We start from the raw sequence: 16294 nt of genomic DNA, 5'->3' as shown, positions 1-16294 counted from the left end.
TGCTTTCGTGCACTACATACCAGCCAGTTCTTAGAATAACTTCATGAATTCTATGGTCACCCCTACGACATCTGCTGCAGCCAAAATGGATGGAAAATGAAACGCAGAAGCACCAACCCCTTGTTATGNTGCTTTCGTGCACTACATACCAGCCAGTTCTTAGAATAACTTCATGAATTCTATGGTCACCCCTACGACATCTGCTGCAGCCAAAATGGATGAAATANCACAGAAGATGTGTGGTTAAAAAAAAAATGGCCAAAGAAAAGATACACAGTATTGGTGTGGTGAATGTGAGGCAGCGTTGTGTTTAGAAGAATGCTTCAAGGCGTCACCTGCTTCAATTGCCGAGATACCGGGCGCTCATATTATAAGGCAAGGTTATAAAACCATCTTTTAAGATCATTTTAGTGAAAGTTTCATGCTTCAAGGCATACCAAACACTGCTCAAATCTAAACCAACTGCTTCCATTGCCGAGATACCAGGCGCTCATATTATAAGGTAAGGTTATAAAACCACATTTTAAGATCATTTCAGTGAAAGTTTCATGTTCCTATCTCATATAATTTAAGAACAATGATGAATAAATCATTTTCGAGCAAAATTTAAATGGTCGGCTGAATATATTACCGCTGGAGAGACACGGCAGCGGAATTTAAATGACCGCGCGAAAGGGTTAAAATGTATATAATCGTCTTGAAATTTATTTCTCAGATTTTCCCTAAGTGAGATCACTGAAATGACCACCAAACAAGTCAATAGAAGTGGTAACACTTTTAACATGCATTGAAAAGAGGTGGCAGGCCCAAATCTTGGGCTTGATGCTGAATATTTGACATTTTTACGACTTTCCTTGGACACTCCAGGTGAATGCTGGGATATCTCAAATTATGCCATATTTGCTTCCCTACACATCTTTTGCAAGTCATTATTCCATAATCATCCTACCATTAGACACTATACAGCCTGGGCTAGTGATAGCACGAAATAAGAGTGGCCTCCGTAGTCTAGAGGTAATGTTCCCACCTAATGACTCGTAGTACGCGGGTTCAAACCAGGCGGAGGTCGTGGAATTTTTAAGGGTGGAAAAATTCAGGGAACAAGTCCTCCGGGAGGAACTTTAAGCCATGGATCCCGTGTCGTAGCTTTACGGCACGTAAAAGAACCTCATATCTCCTAAGGAGGTCACTGAGCCAAATTCAAGGACATTTCCCGCCCAACAGTAGTCTATAACGCCTCTGATAGATGGGGGAAGCATTATAGATACCGCCAAGCCAGTAGAGGCCGAACTCGCTGGCTTGGTCGGGACTGATGGTAAGCACCAGTATCAGTAGGGTATAGAGACTGGTAGAATATCATAGAGGGAAGCACAATAGATCAAACTGGTCGCGGTGCATGGGGAAACCCACCCTCTCTAAAGTAACTAACTAATAACTAGCATGAAATAAACAGTAAGTAAATAATTAAATTCTGTGAGGTTTGAAGTTCTCAGGGCAGTGAGTAACAGGACTGTCTCCTCAGTTGTGATGCCTTGTAGCCTGGTAGAAGTTTGATGATGTTTCAGAGAAAGTCAGTATAATTGTCTGAAACATCAGTAAACTTCTGTCAGACTGTGCACCACTACACCCTAGAAGACAGTGCTATTCAATACATACATAAGAAATAAACTGACCATTTAAAGACATTGTCACCAAAGGAACAATTTTATGTCAAATTGTGAAGAGAATACACTAAAGCATGTAACTTTCTCTCTTACTTAATTATTGTATTATAGAGATTATTGTACAGTTTGTGGTGTGTGTTTACACAGAGCACGGGTATTCATGGAGATCCAGCTGCAGCTCTTCTAGAAGTGTTGGACCCAGAGCAGAACTGCAATTTTGTGGATCACTACCTGAATGTGCCATTTGATCTGTCCAAAGTGATGTTTATTGCCACAGCTAACACCACCAGAACTATTCCTCCAGCTCTCCTTGACCGCATGGAACTGATCCATGTCCAAGGGTACACACAGGTACAGCTGTTGTTCACTGTCTTACATAAATCAGCAATGATGAATTTTGCAAGACAGAATTAGTCATTAATTATGAAATACATTATTTCTCTACATTCACAAGATTGATTATATTTTTAACATGTGGTTCTTTTTCCAACATGGCACACATATATACAGCTTTAATGTTTGTTGATTCTATAGGAGTATATACAGTGTTTCCTGGGTAAGAAGTTCCCAGATACAAAATTCTCCGATATAAGGAGATTCGTTTTCAGAGTCCTGTGAAAGTGCTCATAAGAGTAATGTTAAAGTTTCCCATGTGTAGAGTTGTAATATACGAAGGTGGTCCAGTGTTAAAGTTACAAGTGTTTGTTATATATGGCCTGCATGCGACATCTCAATGTCACTTGCATATAATGGTACATCGGGTAGAGAAGCTGCCATGCTAGTGTTGTTATTCTCTGTCCACATGTCCAAGCTTTACAAGCAAACAAAATGGCCGGTCTGATCGAAAATTATTCCAAGTTTGAGGACCACACACCACACAGGGGACAGGTTTTTGCAAGCAGAAGGAGTGAGTCAGAGCGAGATTCATCGAAGATTACTGAGTGTTTATGACCGAATGTTTTCAGCCGAAAGGAAGTATCTGTGTTGTGTAACAAATTTAAAGATGGCTGAACAGCAGTGATTGATGATCCACAGAAACACGGAGACAGACAAAGGACCTCACACACTGATGAAAATTGTGTGAATGTCAAAGGTTTGATGAGGGAAGATCAAAGAGCCAAAGTTCGTGAAATTGTGAAGCGACAGGTATTGCAAAAAGCACTGTTCATGAAATCATCTAAGATTTAAACTTCCATGAAGTGTGTGCTTGCTGGGTTCTGAAAATGCTCACCAAGGAGCACAGAAGCAACAGAATGGCTGCAAAAAGCAGAAGTGGGAAGTTTGTCAGCATCCACTGCGTAGTCCTCATATAGCGGCATCAGATTTTTGTCTCCTCAGGCCATTTAAGAACTTATTATCAAGAAAAACATTTTAAGACCAAAGTGCATTGCAAGAAACACTTGTGCAATACTTCACACCCTTGGAGAGGAACACTACCATGAAGCAGTGTTTAAAATTGTAAAATGGTGGGATAAAGATCTGAATGCTAAGGGTGGCTACATAGAAAAATAAACATTAGTATGTAGTGTTTCTTGACTTTATTAAAGATTTTTTTTGGCAATATATATATACATATATGTTGATGTAATTTGGTGCTTTACCTCTAAATTCGGGCTGCCTTGTATAACGTCTTCCCACTTTAGAAGTTCATTTTCAGTTTTTTAAAAGTTTCATATTTACCATGTTTAAAATAACATGATGAACTGCACACAGTGTGCAGGTTTATATTTCAGTATCCTGTTACACTATTCAATGTTTTTGCATCAACAGATACAGTCAACTCTCGATTATCCGGGGGCGGATTAACCGGTTTGCGGCTTAACCGGGGCTTTTTTTTTAAGTTTATATGTTGTTTAATATTCATTCACTTTTGTTTCACATGGTGAGTTTAACACTATTTTCGCACTAGTGTGAACCGAGCTCTGCATTATTTCGTCCCGTTATGCGAACACAATGTTCTAGNGGAGTGGATGTATAGATCCAAATTTTCTTGACCTCGGCACTAGTTGGAGGTGAGTGGTCAGCTTCACGCCCCGGCCGCTTTACCCCCGGGGAAAGAGCCCCCGGTACCCATTGGATAGGAGGTTGGATGGACCCCAGAGCCGGTCTGGACGATTTGGAGAAGTTAAAATTCTTGACCCTACCGGGACTCGAACTCCGACCCTTCACAGTCGTCCAGCCCGTATAATAAAATTTGGCTTAACCGGGTTTTCGATTAACCGTGACTTCCATCCCCACCATTAGCCCGGATAATCGAGAGTTGACTGTACTGTGACAACAGTAGAGGATGTGGTGCTTTCTTGGCAGTCTGTGCCAAGGTTATATAACAAGACCCATGTGGGCAAACCATTGGCCCCCAATGCAAATGGCATTGTGAGGCAGCACTATGAGCTGAGTGAGCAGTTACAAGAGCTACACATAGATGTGACCCTCCTGTCAGAGACAGATTTGGAACCTCATGAAAGATTTTCTATTCCAAATTATCGCATTTGTCACATGGACTCCTTCCCGGGCAGAAAAGGTGGTACTGCCATTGCTGTTAGAAAAGGCTTTCCCCACAAGTTTGTAGACTTGGCCCCCCTTGTTTCAGTAGAAGCCACAGCAGCCTGCATACCGATTCATAANCCTATGCCTTGGTCTTCCCAGTGGTCTCTTTCCTTCTGCCTTTCCCGCCAATATCCTATACACATTCCTTGTCGTCCCCATTCGTGCTACATGCCCTGCCCACCTCATCCTCCTTGACTGGATCTTTCTAATTATACTTGGAGAAGAGTACAACTTATGAAGCTCCTCATTATGCAGTTTTCTCCAACCTCCTGTCTCGTCATCTCTCTTTGGTCCAAATATTCTCCTCAACACCCTGTTCTCAAACACCCTCAGTCTATGTTCCTCCCTTAATGTCAGAGACCAAGTTTCACACCCATACAGAACCACAGGCAAAATTATAGTTTTATATATTCTAATTTTTATGTTTTTGGACAGCAGACGGGAAGACAAAATGTTCTGGACTGAATGGTAGCAAGCATTAACCGAGTTCAATCTCCTCTTAATTTCCACCTGAATCAGGTTTTGATCGGTTATCATTGTTCCCAAATATCTGAATTGTGCCACATTTTCAAAACATCTGTTTCCTATCTTTATATCATGATTTTTCCCTGCATTTTGGTGACGAGACAGCAACATATACTTAGTTTTCTCTGTGTTTACTTCTAGACCAACCCCCTCACTTGCATCAATTAAAGTTTGTGTTTTTTCCATTATGGTATCTGTATTATGACCCAGTAGGTTCACATCATCGGCATAGACCAACAGCTGATGTGTCCCGTTTAATTTCAGTCCCACCTGGTTTCCCTGGACCTTCTTAATGGCATATTCTAAAGCAAAGTTGTAAAGGAGTTGGTGATAAAGCATCTCCTTGTTTTAGACCTTGTGGACAGGAAATTTATCAGACAAATGTTTACCTACACAGACTTTACTATATGTTTAATTTAAACACATTTTAATCAATCTAACTAGTTTCATGGGTATGCAAAATTCTATCAGAATATTGTACAATACTTCCCTCCTAACTATAAGCTTTCTTGAAGTCTATGAATAGCTGATGTACTGTGTCATCGTACTCCCATTTTTTCACCAATACATGAAGAGTAAGATTAAGATTACTTACTCTTAATCTTACTCTTCATGTATTGGAGAAAAAATGGAGAAAAAATTGTCAGTCANTAGGCATCAGACGAAGAGAGACACCAAAAACTGATGTTGGAAGCAGCGTCATCAGCAGCGACTTGAAGCACAGAGCAAATGATGCTCGAGATGGTTCAAGTTCGTATAGCAACAGGCGTGACCAGAGTGGTTTGAACGGCTGTTGTACTGCGATGTGGAAAGCAAATGGAAAAACTACCACGTTATCACTTTTCCTGGATAGTCTCTTTCCAAAAACAGAAGATCGCATTAAGTGGAGAAACTATTTTGGAAGAGACTGTGGACCTGTCGTGTGACAGATTACTGATGATGATGATGACATGAAGAGTGCAAAACATCTGATCTGTAGTTGATCTGTTACTTCGAAACCCACAGTGATGATCCCAAATAATTTCATCTATATATGTACTTAACCTTGATTGAAGAATATTGGATAAAATTAGCAGTGATATCGCTCAATAATTACTACAGTCAGTTTTATCACCGTTATTGTGAACTGGTACAGTAGATTCATAATAGCAAAATATTATATGCAGCTCTTTATGAATCTCCAGGTTGTCCCTGGATTGATGCAGACATCATTAAGCTCTGTGCTTTAAGCTTAACTCCATATTGGCAGGTGATCTGAATGCTGAACATCCATTTTGGATTAGTGCAGTTTCAGACCCTTCATGTGAGAAACTTTTGGATTTATTTAGTTTAAACGAATTCAAAATTTTGGCACCACAATGCCCAAGTCATTACTGCCCTGCAAGAAATTATGACGTATTCAACATTTTGGTCCATCAGAATATCAAGACTCTCACGTGTAATTGTTTCTGATATCCTGGACTCAGATCTCCTACCAGTAGTATTCCATATAGTGGTTCATGTTAAAACTAAGAAGCTTTCAGAACCATTTGTAAAATTCACAGACTGAAAATGGTTTCAGAGCTTTGCTTCTGATTTAATATCATCTAGAATTGAAATTAACATGGGGGAAAAGCTGATAAAGTTGCATACTACTTTACAGCCTCTATAGCTTCAGCTTACTTCCATCTAGTGCAGTGATTTTCAGTGTGCCATGGCATACTGGTGTGACACAGAGGGTCCGCAGGTGTGCCGTGAGCGTTTGGGGGAAGGTGGAAAAGAAAGGAGAAAAAAATTTAAAATAAAAAGAATCATCAAAATCCATCATCAGCATTATTTTTAAAAATAATACAATGATTAGAATTTTAGCTATTGAACTTTTAAACACAATTTTATTACTCTTTTTTTAATGATAAAATCTCTCCTTTAAAATTGATGTTGTACCTGGACAATTGTAGTTCCTTGTTTGGTTGAAAAACTCGTGATCTAGTGTCAGGGTTAAGAACACATGGAATTGTGCCTTCACTCCCCATACACCTTCATACCATGGTGTTTAATTAATGAAGCATGGAGACTTTACTTTCTTTTTTTTAATCCAGGCTTTAATACATGCACTATGCATCGGTGAGTTTTGCAAACTGGGTACAGCAAATTTTTAGAAGATTTGACTTTTAGATTCTGTATCTTCTGGCAATTAAATTTAATAAACACAAATTATTATTATCTATCACTGTGGATATGTGGAAGCACGTTATCTGTATGAGTGATCCGTGCCTAGCACAGCCAGTAGTGTATGCAGCCACTACTGTAGCTTGTGTAACCTCTCTTATATGCATTTTTGGCAATGACAAGCATTGGTCTTTTTAACATTTCTGGTTTTGTTGTTTTAATAAATGTACATGAACAGATTTATGATTGCAAAGGAAAAATCAAGAACTAGAATAATGATGAATCAAGAATTAGTGACTTGCAGTGATGATAGTTAACAGCCTAAGTAATGTGATAGAACTGAACACCACAAGTCATAAAAGTTTTTAAGTTGAAATACATACAGAAAGTATGAAAACTTGCTTTTATTGAGACAGTTATTTACAAATTGATTTATATGCTGCAATTATGAAATTAATGTTGCATTTCTCTAAGAAGACATATTACCTTAAAAAATTGTTACATTCTCATGAAAAAGGAAATATTAGTTTTATAAAAAAGTTTTAAAGTTGCTAGCTGAGCTCAGAAGGAAGTTATTTAGTGACAAAAATAGGAGAAAAGAAGTGAGACCTCATACAGATGAAGAGACATTAATTCCTGCAGCCTGTGCAGGAATTGTAAGAACTGTGTGTCAGACTGATGCAGAAGAAGAAATGAAGAAAGTTCCTTTGTCAGATAATAGTGTGGATAAATATTATTATTAGTAACATATCAGTTAATATTGTGGATCTTCTGTCTGATTATGACAAAACAAGAATTGGACCTTGTGGAGGGGTTGGCCCCCTCCAAAACGGAAAAGAAAACAATGGATCAAGGAGGATCCGCTGATATAGAAGCACTGGCCTCCCAAGTGAGAGTGAATGTGCAATAGATGAATGTGAGGGACAAATGTGATACAACTGGATCTACTGACAAGTTAACGGGAAACCGCTCGAGACAAGCTGGTCTTAAGAAGGGAGTGGATGTAGCAGTTGGAAAATGGACAACAGAATAAAAAAGGAATGGGGATGTACCGTTAGGCTGTTTGGACGAACAACCTTTAGAAGAGAGTAGCGTGATGTGGATGGTGCAACGAGAAGTAGGGGTCACGTGAACTCTGCGGTCTCGCAAGTGACGTCACATACCACCACTCCTTCCACCATTAAGCAAAACTCGGTAAACACCCCTCCCCGCTAGGCTGTGACGTCACACATCAGGGGAGCCCATGAAGCGACTGTTGCTAGGCAATCGGTAAACAAAGCATCATCCAACAGGGAAGCCCGTGCAACGACTGTTGCTAGGCAATTGGTAAACACGCCGTTATGCAACAGTGGTACCTATCACGTAACTGTTTTCTGTGTTGTCCGTGCCGAGCCTAAATAAGGAGCAGTGAACACTATTCAAGAGTGAGTGAGTAGTGAGTTACTAGAGAGAGAGTAACCAGTCAGTTGCAGTCTAGCATTTGCTGGAGCAAGTGGAAGCAGGAGAAGTAGTTGTGATACTGCAGATGGCAGTAATTGTGAAATTGTGAATTGTGTAAGTGTAAGAGCGATTGTTCAATAAATTTGCTACATCCAAGATGGCATGAAATTGTCGCGTGACATAACCCAGCACGTGACAATATTGATGATACAGTGTGTGATAAGATTAAGGAATGTAATATATTTGCCATCATAGATGACTCCATAGGTGTGGGAGGAATAGCTTACCTATTAGCATTTTCTTAGTTTACTGATGATGAAGAAATTATAGAACAATTTTCATGTTTGAAGGCTCATGAAGAAACCATGATTGGAAAAGCGGCCTCCGTAGTCTAGGGGTAACGTTCCCACCTCATGACTCAAGGTACACGGGTTCAAACCNGGCCAACCTCATTGGCTGAACGGGGCTGGTAGCACGCACCAGTACCAGTAGGTTATGGAGACAGTATAAATTAAAGGGGGATGCACAATGGACCAATAACTGGTCTAAGTGCATGGGGAAACCCACGCCCTTTAATAATAATAATAATAATAATAATGATAATAAATAATAACCACGATTGGAAAAGATATTCTTTTTTTAATAAATACCTGCAGTCTTTTTGTCATGGGAATCATGTTGGCATATGCACAAATGGTGTACCTTCATTGATTGGTTCTTTAAATTCTTTCTTATGAATGCTGCATTAAAATTGGTTACAGTTGAAAGTTTAAACCTAGATGTGAAGTGTGTGTTTACATGTTCTGTGTAGCTCCTTGGTTATTTAACTTTAAATCTGATGTTTAGGAAGAAAAGTTGCATATTGCATCACGTCACCTTCTACCCAAACAACTGGAGGAGCATGGCCTCGAATCTCACATGGTGCAGTTTCCCATGGAGAGCATCAAGATCCTTGGTATGTGTGTTGACAGATCTCAAATGGTGGTAATATGCAAACAGGATACATTTTCATGTACAGGAGGATGATAGAGCAATATGGAGACAGCCTCCTCCCACAGGCAAGGAGAAGATCTGGCCAATAGTACACATGGAGCTATTGATTTGGTTTTTGTTGAATTTAATGTAAGCCATAGAAAATGTCTCTTGAATTACCCTGTACTTTATAATATGGATTCATTGATTTGAATTCTGTCATTTTCAGTAGAGAAGTTCAATAATTGAAATAACACTATTACAGAAATTATGTTGACTTCTCTTCATATAGAATGGGGATGAACTATGATTTATGAAGAGTATTCAAATGAAATGAATCCAGAAATTTTTCTGGGCTAATGAGTTGAGACTGTGTTCTTTAATATGGGCATTTTATTGATGCACCGACCAGTGGATCCCCTCTGCAAAGAGCTTCCTGGGCTACTGTACCACCACAGCCTTGACTTCCATATCCAAACCCAAACTAAGTGCTCCACATGGAAGTCGTGTGGGGAATGGTCTGACACCTCCCACCTCCCAGCTCATGGAGCACAGCATGTTCTGGGTAAAGTGTGACACATGGGGTTCGGCGTGGGCAGTTTCTGCACCTTGAACACCAGCTGTCCTAACCGTGTCACATTTCATTTAATTTAATGCACCGGTTCTCTTGTACTGCTACTTGTATGTCATCCACACACCTCATATTTGTTAGCAGTGCTACAAAGAGGTTTTATTTTAACAGTCCTTGTACTATTCACGATTCTTTATTTGGTATGGTTATATTATGTGTTGGAGGATCATAAAAATGTAACTGTCATAACTTTTTTGTGTTTGGGTGTGGGGGGGGGGCTCATCAATTTCAACCTTTAAAATAGGCTATATTTGTGAGTCTTGTCCTTAGGTTTTGCAGGCTGTGTCTAATGCGCAACTTCAGTTTTTTGTCATGTAGTCATGCCATATATTTGAAGTCATTCCAGTGTTTTGTGCACATTACAATTCCTGTCATTTGCCCTGAATATTTGGACTGCAGTGTATGTCAAACTCTTGGAACAGCTTCAATGTATGATGCAGGTAAATGCTGAAAACTGAAGTTACATGTGTTTCTGGTTGTTTGCAAATGACCAAAGAAATACTTTGCTTTATTTTTGCTGTTATTATGAGGCAACCATCATGCCAACATACCAAGTAGTTATATGCCTAGCTACTTTTTGTAATGCATGTATCTCAGTCAGAAAACTATTAAGTAGCACTTGCTGTGTAAGCTTTTCATGGTGATGGAGCTTCATATTTTGGTCTTCTTGATTGTGACATTGTATTCTGGTTCGGTTGGCCAGTACCAACATTTTGGAGGAATACATTGCTTCCATTTTCATATGTACCTGTGAGGGTGCATCTTTCTAGTTTCTTCCCTCTGTCCTTGTAGTAACTGCTCTTTTCTGGGTCTGTAGTTTCCATTAGTCTCCCTGGATACCATTCACATCCTTTGTGACTTGTTGCTTTCTCACCACATCTACATAACCTGCCACTTTCATAACTTGGTTCATTTCTGCCTAGACGGTTAAGGAGGTGTTTTCCTCTGAAACGTTTGTACCCACCTACTAGCCTCACAACACAGTGTTATTATTGAGAAGGCTACATGTTCCACAGATGTGTAGTTTCATATTTTATTCTGAAGATGTTGAAATGAGTATTGTTCACATTCATTTATCTCCAAAGATCCTGTGTATGTAAAATATGTCTTGTAATTTTTCTTGAGTTTACAAATGTTAAAGTGCCAGCAGCTTCATGTACACACAGTCATAATATTTGTCACAGAAAAGGTACTGTTTTCAATTATATCTAAATAAAGATTTGACATGAAAATGATGACAGGTAACAACAAGGAGACTGCTGTTGATGTACGAGTATCCATCCACAGACAGTACCTGTGACCAGTGGTTGCAGTGCTCTGTTCACACACTGTTACCATAATCTCACACATCATCATTCATGTTTTACTGCATAGAGAGAAAATCGGTGCTGTTGCTGCTGGCATGGTGTTTCACTTCTTGTGCCAGAAGATACTTGCATATACCAATCCAAAATACTGGACACAGAATACTGATATAATTTCTACTGTCTGTCTTACTGTTCTGAGTTAAGGGTTATGAGAATGTTAAAAGCTTTAAGCTGTCTATTCTAATGTTCTTATACTAGACATTTTAAACTTTGCATACGTCATTTCAATGTAGACTACTTTTAGTACTTTCTGGGTGCAACCCAAGCATAACAGTTAACTACAACCCCTTCTGTTAATTTCCCAGTATATAAGACAGCTGTTTTCCTTGAAAATGGCCCTAAAATTACAGTATGTATTATATGTTAGGAACAGTCTAGCAGTAAATATTAGAGCCATGGTTACACATAATTCATTTTATTTTGTTCACTATTTAGAAGAGAATTTTTTGCTTCATTTATAATAAATAGTTCATGAAAGAACAGTAAATATTTCTTAATTTCTCCTTCCAAAGCCATTATGCATCTTATGCAATGATGTGCTTTATATAAGAAGAAATATGTTACATTCTTTGAAACTTCATCTGAATTAGCTAAAATAATCTTCATCCCAGAATGGTTTAATTTCAAGATCAAGTACGTAATTTATAAAACATGAATAGGTCTCATGTCCTGCTGCAGAGTTCTGCTGAAATTAGTCTTTCATGCAATTTACAAGCTGTAAAGAAGGACCCCTCAAATGAGAACCTCATTTCTTAATATAAGTTTTATTTTATAATGAAAACTGTTAATTGTCCATAGTATCATGCTACACTCGTGAAGCTGGGGTTCGAACTTTGGAGCGCAAATTGGGAGCCTTGTGTCGTGCAGTGGCTGTTCATGTTGCTGAAATGAATGTGGGTGATCTCACTAAGAAGGACAATGGACAAACAAAACTGCCCATAATCTTGGATGAAGCTGCAGTTGAGGACATATTAGGGGTAATTCTAGTGTTATTACTGTTTATACTTGTAGACTTGAGTGATTCAATCAGTATAGTGACCAGGATGAAGGCTAACAACTGGAGAATTAAGATGTCACTGCATCCATACCTGCTCCAGTGCCCACCCAGCCTTCTGCATAGTGAGTATCAGGGGCATGTCAGTTAACCTTTTCTGTGCAAATGTCAATAAATAATCAACATAGTTACTGTGCTTCCATCACCATAGCTCAAGTGGTTAGTCGCTGGCTTCCGACCGCGGCGGCGGTGGTGGAAAAAGTGGCGCTGGGGCAGGTTTTTTCTGAATACTTCGTTTTCCCCTGCCAATCTTCATTCCACCAATTACTCCACAGTCACCCTCACCTGTCATCTGGGGCTGGTACAATAGGCCAGAAGTGGCCACAGTACAAGGGACTTAGTCCCACCCCACTAGCAATAATAAAAAAAAAAACTGTGCTTCCATGTTAGGCTGATTAAAAATGTGTTGATACATATAGTAAAATCTGTCTAGGCAAAGATTTGTCATGATGCATTTTGTATCAAAATGATCTAAAACAAGGAGATGCTTTACCACCATTGCCTTTCAACTTTGCTTCAGAATGTGCCAGGTGGGACTGAAATTAAATGTGATACACCAGCTTCTGCTGTATGCTGATGATGTATGTCTATTGGGAGATCACATAAATATCCTAAAGAAAAGCGCAGAAGCTCTAATTGATGCTAGTAATGAGGTTCTTCTAGAAGTAAAGACAGAGAAAACTAAATATATGTTGATATTTGATTATGAAAATGCAGTGCAGAATAATAACATAAAGACAGAGTTCAAAGCAAAACTTGATTCATGAGGAAGTTATGAGCAAATTAAATTTGGGTAATGCATGCTACCATTCAGTTCAGAATCTTTTCTGTTCTTTTTGGATGTCTAAAACTGTAAAAATTAAAATGTACAAAACTATAATCATCTCTCTAGTTTTATAAGGGTGTGGCTGTATTGTATTGCAATTGCCTGGATTAGATAAAATGTCAGAAATACTAGGCTTTTAATTTTTACACAGTGTAGTGAAACATGAATTTTACTTTTATGAAGGGACCATTTAAAGTGAATGTAAAGTCAAGAAATTGAAAATTATGTAGGTGTTGTAATTAAATACACAAAATTAATATTATATTGCATTAAAATGTATTCTAGTTCACTTTTTCCATATGTCCATTAATGTAAAGTGCTGCTTCTTCCCTTTCTGCTGAACCCCAGGCATCACTTTCTCAGTACTTCTGAGTGCAGCCATACTTCATGGAGTATTTCTTCACAATGACTGTGGCCTCCAGTGCTGACAAAAAATATTGCTGGATGTTCAATTTTCCTCCATTGTCTTCCTCCTCTCTCCTCTTCCTCCTCAGACACATCAGGTAGAAAGTTTTCATCCATCATTTGTTCAGAGCTCTGCACTTCATCTGTTGCAAGTCATTATTGTATTCTTGAGATGATACACCTACTTTCAGCTGACCCCAGTCATCCCTGGCTGTAATAAGTTCTGTGCATCTTCACCATCACTGGTTTAATTTATCTTGAATCCACGTGCCTGAAAATAATTTGCTATTGTCATATTTGTGACAGTGCCATGTCATGCAATGAAATGTTGCACATCCAATACACATACCTTCATGAATGTTTGAGAGACCTGATTATTCCCGGGTAAAGTGGTGGGAGAATGGTGGTGCAGTAAGGTAGTAGGTAAACTTGTCCCTATGCTTGACTAATTAAGCACTATACCACGAAGGCGTATGGGAGAGTGGACATACAGACCCACGTTTTCTTGACCTCACCGCTAGTTGGAGGTGAGTGATCAGCTTCATGCCACAGCCGCTTTACATCCAGGAAAAGAGCCCTAGTATCCATGGGATAGAAGGCTGGGTGGGCTCCAGAGCCAATCTGGAAGACATGAAGAAGTGAAAATTCTTACCCACACTGGGACTTGAACTCCACCTCCTTGATTGTCCAGCCCATAGCCAGCCGCTATACCGAGTGTGCTATCCCAGCTCCTAATGATGGTGCAGTATGGGGAAAAAAACAGCTATGACATTCTTTAAGTAACTTGTTTCTTTAGGATGGGAATTCATTTTGACATCTGATGCCCTGAAATAGTCAGTAAAGATGGCCCATATAACCCATTTTTTTCTGTTGTCTTTTGGGGGTAACTTTCTGACATTTTGAAGCAACAAGGATTTCCATTCTTCCGAGTAACTAATGGTGGGAGTGTGTTAGTCCCTTCAGCATTGCAAGCTGTCAGAACCCAGTGTCTTGTTAGGTGGAAGCCTGAAGAACAATCCAGTCTCATCAGCATTATAAATGTTTTTAGGTTTGTAACTGTCAGTAACTTTGAGTAACTGTTCTTTCTTCATGTCTGGTCTAGAAAACTGAGATTAACGGATGTGGGAATTCATTGCACTGACCACGCGACACCCTCTATCCACAAAAGTTGGCTCTAACTTCACCAACAAGCAGTAGTCTCAGTCAGTATAGTTCACTTGCAGACTGAAAGAACAGATTTCTTTCTTCATGTCTCCACTGTTGAATAGTCTGCATTTCTGTGCTTTCCTGATTCACTTTTATACATAACACTGTAACTGCTTAAAATACTCAATTCAGCTATCAGAAGCTTTATAATCATCAATGGCCAACCTTGTGGCAATGTGGGGAGTCTTTTCTGTCTTTCTGTCTGCAGTTTGCCACAGATTGCTACCCCTAGCTTGTTTAATCCATGTAGCTAACAAACTCTCCAGTTCTTGAAATAGTGACTGTTTCAGGCTCTCCCTTTGACCAGAGTTCCTGCCTCATTGTGTATGACTTTTTGACATTTTTCCAGTATTTAACAATAGTGTTCAATGCTGACAGCACAATTCCTAATCTGGCTGTCAGTGTGACATGCCTTCCCTTACTAGTATCTGCTTGGGCTAGAACGTCTGCTTTTCTGGAATAGAAAACACCGTCCTCTGCCTTGATTCACTCATCATGTGATCAAAAAGGAATCACAACCAGAAATTAAAATCAAACTCTTTGATAGTTTCATTCATAGTAGATTCATTAAGCTACACTAACATATTGACTTATTAAGCACATGGAACTTGCAGTCACTTATAACAAATCATAACCAGAATATAAAATGAAACTGTTTGCCAGTTCAGTTCACAGTACTTTCAAGAAGCAACACGAACATAGTGCTCTAATAAGGACGTGGAACTTGCAGTCACTTATAACTCACATCACAAGTCATTTATTTGTCAGTACACACAGGCCTGGCAGTGATACAATACACCACTCCACTTGGTGCTGACATGAACTTGAGGCCATAAAATAATAAGCATACATGGTGACAATACAGAAGATAGGAAATTATAAGTGAAAATCAATTTTTTCCCATTGATTTCCAATTTAAAGTATTTAAAATGACAGCAGCAGGACAGTTTATGCTTAGTTTGAACATGTAATCATGAACTTGGTAAAAAGCACTAAAATACTCTGGCTATTTGCTCAAAGCAAGAACTGTGAAGCCAACAGAGTCTGATGTTGCTAGGGAATGGCTCTGCAAACATGTCTGCTGCTAGGCAACAGCTTCATAACTTGCAACAGTAGAGTAACTTGGAAGTGGTGTTATCTGTGTGGTCCATGCCAATAACTACATGCTGCAACAATAGAGGAACTGTTAGGTGAAGTGTTTTCTATGCAGTTCGTGCCAAGGCTACATAAGGAGTTGATTGTTCATTGTGAGTTAGTACCCCATGTGGCAGCAGGGTCAAATACCTCCACCGTGACCCTGCGAGTCGTAGGAGGCGACGAAAGGGGAAGTCTCAAATTTGAGACAGTAAAATATGGTCGCAAGTCCCAAGGGACTTGGACCCGAGAAAGACTGAGCTAGCAAGGGCCAGCAGCATATACAAATGACAGAACTATCCTCTTGTCAGAGAGGGCACTCCACAGAAACAAGACTGTAACCCTCAAACGGTAATAATTAATATCTGGTCATGA

The 16294-nt window shown here is 39.3% G+C and overlaps 1 protein-coding gene across 1 annotated transcript in view; it reads left to right on the top strand.

Moving 5' to 3' along the window:
- Positions 1-16294, top strand: part of LOC111872106 (lon protease homolog 2, peroxisomal) — a 76047-nt gene that overhangs the window by 50451 nt on the left and 9302 nt on the right. The window contains exons 9-11 of the mRNA XM_023865674.2: positions 1812-2015; positions 9171-9279; positions 12093-12271. Coding sequence (XP_023721442.1) covers positions 1812-2015; positions 9171-9279; positions 12093-12271 — 492 coding nt within the window. The remainder of the gene's footprint in view (positions 1-1811; positions 2016-9170; positions 9280-12092; positions 12272-16294) is intronic.

Source organism: Cryptotermes secundus, unplaced genomic scaffold (assembly GCF_002891405.2).
Source record: "Cryptotermes secundus unplaced genomic scaffold, Csec_1.0 scaffold417, whole genome shotgun sequence".
NCBI lineage: Eukaryota > Metazoa > Arthropoda > Insecta > Blattodea > Kalotermitidae > Cryptotermes > Cryptotermes secundus.
Note: the sequence above shows the minus strand (reverse complement) of the source record. Positions and strands in the feature narration are given on the sequence as shown.